The sequence below is a fragment of the Artemia franciscana genome, chromosome 18 (genome assembly GCF_032884065.1).
Source record: "Artemia franciscana chromosome 18, ASM3288406v1, whole genome shotgun sequence".
Taxonomy (NCBI): domain Eukaryota; kingdom Metazoa; phylum Arthropoda; class Branchiopoda; order Anostraca; family Artemiidae; genus Artemia; species Artemia franciscana.
The window spans coordinates 9995837-10001950 of NC_088880.1; the positions used below are offsets into that span (position 1 = coordinate 9995837).

Genomic DNA, 6114 nt, shown 5'->3' on the forward strand with positions numbered 1-6114 from the left:
TTTGCTCTCTATGTTAATTTTAATATGTTTTGCTTTTCAGCCCAAACTGGTTGCACATCGGATCAACATAGGATTTCAACATAGTTTTGTTTTCAGATTACACTTCAGAAATTTGTTTTAAATTGTTTTATTAGATTGAAAAATGTGCTGAAAAGCCAAACGCGGAAAAATGGAAACGTGAGATGGTACGAGGAAAACGTACGATTGTTTCTATTTTTTAAGCAGGTCAAGGCAATTTTTTAAGAAAATTCTAAATGAAAGCATAATTCTGGCTCGACAAATCTGGGAAATAGACAAATCTAATTTGTACTTGTTTTACAGGGCGAAACGTAATAAAATGGATTTTTTACTGGTGCTTTCAATTTACACTAGCTTTTATCTTATTTTAATTATTATTCTTATAACTTATTCTAATTCATTAAATCATTTTTTTCAGCTTTGTTTTATTCTAATATATTATAGAGGACCAATAAAAGTACTAATGTGAGATGCAGTAGAGAACGAACGCCTTTAAAAATGAACAGATAGTTTATGTGAAGGGCTCAAATGAGCCATCTTCCAACTTTCTACGACTACTGGTTTAGTGTAATCACCCTTCGAAAAGAAGGACACGTCAGTGCTTCCTATGCACAGAAAAAGGGGTTTCTTTCGTGTTCAAGGTAAGGGATCCTCTAGTACAGGGTTTTGAAATTTTTGACAGAGATTTTTATGCTTTGATTATTTTATTAATCTTTGACAAAGTTTTAAGATGTATGTCCTTTCAGGTTAAAAAGAAATATATACATAGGTCTACGCATCATATTGCTTTCCTACACTCTTGGGGGATGTATTTTGATAATTTGGACCCTAAGAAAAAAGAAATAATCACGTGATACCTACCTCCGGGGTAAGATACTGCAAGACAATGGGTAGGATGCTTTTAACTTCATCTGGCGTAGTGAAATTGCCTGGATAGCCAGCCATTTCCCAATCTAAAAATTCAGAAAACTCTGATTTGAAACTGTTCACAAAGAGGAAAAAAAATAAATAGCCTATAGCTATAGGCCAAAAAAAGTTGTACATCGAGAAGAAACGCTCAATTTCTAAAATTAAACTTTTGGCCGTTGCTGGGGTGTTGACTTCACTAATTTTTGATAACCGAGACCAAATTTTAAAGGTACCCCCCCCCCCCTAAAAAAAAAATCGTACCCAAATAACTAGACAACAAGCTTTTGTTTTAGTCAGTAAACGGCAAGGGGGGTTCAAAAGGAACCCCGCTTCCCGTTCAATAATTAATTTTATATAATGTTATTAATTAATGTTGGATGCTTTGCTCTATGTTTAAGATCTTGCATATTTATCTATGACGAAAAGAAACAAATAACTAATTGGTTTTTAATTACTTGTAATTTAGATATCGATGTTGTAAATCAAATTTAACACCTAGAGTTGTCGATCAAAAGAGAATAAAAAGAAAAAATCAAAATAATGTATACCATAACTAATCCATGCACCACTTCATCGCTACACGGAATAGATATTGTACATATTGATTTGATTTTTTCTCGTTCTATACCTTTCTTATTTCAGATTATTTCCTTTTTTTTCAAAATTATTATGATGTAGTTTTTCAATATTCATTTCACTCTCCTTTTTCTTCCATTTCCATTTTTAATAAAAATACTGTCTTCAAGATTTATCTCTTTGGTTTTGCCATGATAAGCAAGCTCTGCTTTAGATCTTTTTACACATATTATAGAGTGCACAGATCGATCACACGATATGGTATAATAGGAAGGCCACACATAATATGGCACAAATCGATCACATGATACGGTATAATATAAAGGCCCTAGAGGCCATACATTCGTACTGACCATCAAAATACTATCAAGATTTACCACTTCCCTTTGTGATGGTAGGCAAGCTTTGCTTTAGATCTCTTATACATAATATGGTGTACACAAATCCATCATATGATATGGTATATTATAAAGGTCATAGAGGGCATACATTCCTACTGCCCACAAAAAAAAATCTATCTTCAAGATTTACATCGTTGGTTTTGTCATTGTAGACAAGCTCTGCTTTAGATCTTTTGGACATATTATAGATTGCTAAGATCGATCGTATGATATGGTATAATAGGAAGGCTATACAGGCCACACATTCCTACAGGCCATAAAAAAATTCAAGATTTAACTCTTTGGTTTTTGTCATCGCATGCCAGCTCTGCTTTATATATTTTATACATATTATACAGTGCACAGATCAATCATATGATGTGGTATAATAGAAAGGCCATACAGACCACAAATTACTACAGACCATTAAAATACTATCTTCAAGATTTGCCTCTTCGGTGTTTGTCATCGTAGGCCAGCTCTGCTTTAGATGCACATCTGCATTAGACTGCACAGATCAACCATATTATATGGTGTAATAAGAAGGTGATACGAGCCATAAAGTCCATAAATTCTTACAGCCTATAAGAATACTATCTTCAATATTTACCTCTTTATTTTCAAGTCAAGGTCAGGTTATGCCAGCTCTGCCTTAGATTTTTTATACATATTATAGAGTGCACAGATCGACTATAGGATATGGTATAACAGGAAGGCCATAAAGGCCACACATTGCTACAGGCCATAAAAATATTATCCTCCAGACTTAACCCTTAAGTTTTTTGTCATCGTAAGCCAGCTCTGTTTTAGAGGTTTTGTACATATTGTTGAGTGCATAGATCGATAAAATGATATAGCACAATAGGAAGGCCATACATTGCTACAGGCCATAAAAAATACTATCTTCCAGATTTATCACTTAGGTTTATGTCATCGTAGACCAGCTCTACTTAAGATCTTTTGTGCATATTATAGAGTAAAAAATTCGATAATACGATATGGTATAATTGGAAAGACTACCAACCTGCTCCCTTAGCTACGATACCAAGAAGGATGCATGGTGTTCCGACAAGAAGACAAAGACATCCACCAACAAGGGAAAGAGTGCGTGCATCATTTGGACTCCTAGTCGACAACACTCTCTGGAAGTAGCCCTGAAAAAGAGAATTAAAACTGTAAACAATGTTGAATATCCTGCAATGTAGCTATATGCTGCCAGCAATATACTGCAGCAGCTATAACATGTTAAACGTTGTTGACCGAAGGGCTCACGTCATAACAAAAAGCCGTAATCCAATGGTATTATCTAATGTATCTCCACTAATAATTTCTTAAATTTTCCATATTGTAGGCGTCTTATTTACTCCTGACACTCCCCTCCCCCACGAAAAAGTCCTATGCATGTGTCTAGCACTAAATTTTTACAATTTTACAATTTTTGAAACATTACTTTTAAAAGCAATTCGGTGACGTTCAGCTTCATTGCAAATAAATCTGTAGTTTAAGCCGATATTTGCTAGCCGATTATCCATCTGACAAAACAATTTTTTTTTTAAATTTTCTTTATATTTTTATAATTGAAAAATTAGTTTTAAGTTGGCAAAAAATACACGAAAATGGAAAATACCCCTATTTTGTACATAACGTAAACAATCTACGTAATATTATAGCTCTGGCCCCGTGAATGGACAATGGACAAAACGGAAACAAACGCATCCAATAATGTATATATCTTGTTCTTGTAGCGCAAGTTGCACACGTAGGCTTGTCATAAAATCGTATCTTCCATCTTGTATTCTTGTTCTTTTAGTGTTCTTGTTCTTGTTCCATCTATATCTTGTGCTTTTATTGCAGGTTGCACCCGTTGCAGGCTTGTCATAAAATCGTATCTTCCATCTTGTATTCTTGTTCTTCTTTGTTCTTGTGCCATCTATATCTTGTGCTTTTATTGCAGGTTGCACCCGTAGGCTTGTTATAAAATCGTATCTTCCATCTTGTATTCTTGTTCTTTTAGTGTTCTTGTTCTTGTTCCATCTATATCTTGTGCTTTTATTGCAGGTTGCACCCGTTGCAGGCTTGTCATAAAATCGTATCTTCCATCTTGTATTCTTGTTCTTTTAGTGTTCTTGTTCTTGTTTGTTCTTGTTCCATCTATATCTTGTGCTTTTATTGCAGGTTGCACCCGTAGGCTTGTCATAAAATCGTATCTTCCATCTTGTATTCTTGTTCTTTTAGTGTTCTTGTTCTTGTTCCATCTATATCTTGTGCTTTTATTGCAGGTTGCACCCGTAGGCTTGTCATAAAATCGTATCTTCAAGAGAGAACATAACCTTAAGCTGCTAAGTTAACTTTCTACGATTCTCCGTTATGCGATGATTTATCTAAGGTCAGTTCATCTCTGTTTATTCTCCTTCAAACTCATTCTTATGACTGAACACAGCCACAGGGCTGGTAGCATTTCGATCTGTATACTACCTGTACATTCGATCAAGATTGTATCTTATCTGATTAGCTCTTAATAGCACGTGTTTCTGTATGATTTTTTTTTGCAAAATTGTTAGACTTTTTCAGGGACATTCGATTTATTTTTTAAATCTGAGCTTTCTGCAAGACTCTTTTCGAGTTTTTAAAGATTTTAGACGTTTATTCATTCTAATAATAAACCTTCATTTACAGGTTGAAGTACTTGAAGTGTTACATGCTGCTTTCAAAATCCTGTCAGCTGCATCCGACTGCAGCTGAACATCAGGAATGCAGCATCAGGCTGCAGGAATGCAGCCGAACATCGAGGAATTTTAACTTGGATTGAATCTTATGTGTTTTACTCTGGAAAAAGCACTTTTGTGAGAAATTGTGCCGTCAAGTCTAACAGGTTCTGATTTTAAACAGTAGTGAAATAGGTTTGAATATCATAATAAAAGGTAAAAAAGGCCTAGAAAATTACCTGCCAAGGTATTCCTCCAAATATCAATAAGAGTAAACTTTCAACATAAATGCCTATGTCTGGTGTTTCAATTGTTCCAATCCAGTCCGTTTCACTCGGGTGCAAGTTACCCACGGATGGGTTAGTCCATGCAAATGGTACAGCCACCACCTATAAGAAATTACGTTGCGGCAATAAAAATTTCGAGGCAGTACAAATTAATTATCAACTGCCAAAATTACCAAAAAAATAACGAACGGCTGGGTTAGCATACACAGATGGTACAACCACTACCTATAAGAAATCACGTCTCGACATGGAAAATTCCAAAATAGTTTAATTCAAGTTTTGAATAGGATTGAAGTTTAATGAATTTGGATGTAGTATCCAGTAACTCAATGTTACCTCCTCCAATGAACCTTCTCCCTCCTCCAACGTTCAGAGATTGCAGAAACGCGTTCACAAGAGGTAAATGTAACCTATAAATTCAGCACAGTAAAAGCTATTTATTTTTAGTTTTGTCCGCCCTCACAAAAGGGCAATAAAAGGCTATCCCCCCCTTTCCCAAAAAAAAGGATCAAAGAATTGTCTGCCATTTTACCTTGACCAAAAGGATGAAAGGTAGTACCATTCCCAATAAGCCTAATTCAAATTTTGATACCCGAGAATTAAATTTAAGTTTTATAGATAAATAATTGATCAGTAATCTATGATGTTTAATAGTTAATCAATTAAAACAATAATAAAAATTGGAAAAATAATTTTTGTCTGGTCCTTTACGTGGAAAGATGGCACACACACAAAAAGAAAAGTGGAAAGTAAAATTAGGAATCAAGAATTATGAATAGAAATAGAAGCAGAGAGTTTATTTGAAAAAAATGTTGTGATAAAAAAAAACTGGTTTCTGTTCTTGTTTTAAACTTCACAAAAAAATGAATCAACCTGTTTTTACTTTTTTCCCTTTTTACTCTTTTTTACTAGGAGATTTTTTTACTCTTTTGCTCACTCTTTTTACTGAATTTTCAGCCTCAGGAAAATGCAACAAAGGTCAGAAGAGTGGATGATTTGGTTTCCATTTCTGACTTTTTCCTTTTCCCTTTTTACTCTTTTTTACTAGGAGATTTTTTACTCTTTTGCTCACTCTTTTTACTGAATTTTCAGCCTCAGGAAAAGGCAACAAAGGTCAGAAGAGTGGATGACTTGGTTTCCATTTCTGACTTTTTCCTTTTCCCTTTTTACTCTTTTTTACTAGGAGATTTTTTTACTCTTTTGCTCACTCTTTTTACTGAATTTTCAGCCTCGGGAAAA

General features: G+C 34.4%; 1 protein-coding gene across 1 annotated transcript in view; it reads right to left on the minus strand.

Annotated features, from left to right (window-relative positions):
- LOC136038585 (high-affinity choline transporter 1-like) overlaps nucleotides 1-6114 on the minus strand; it is a 52951-nt gene that overhangs the window by 11801 nt on the left and 35036 nt on the right. The window contains exons 5-7 of the mRNA XM_065721782.1: nucleotides 4828-4977; nucleotides 2908-3037; nucleotides 880-971 (exon numbers count right to left, since the gene is read on the minus strand). Coding sequence (XP_065577854.1) covers nucleotides 880-971; nucleotides 2908-3037; nucleotides 4828-4977 — 372 coding nt within the window. The remainder of the gene's footprint in view (nucleotides 1-879; nucleotides 972-2907; nucleotides 3038-4827; nucleotides 4978-6114) is intronic.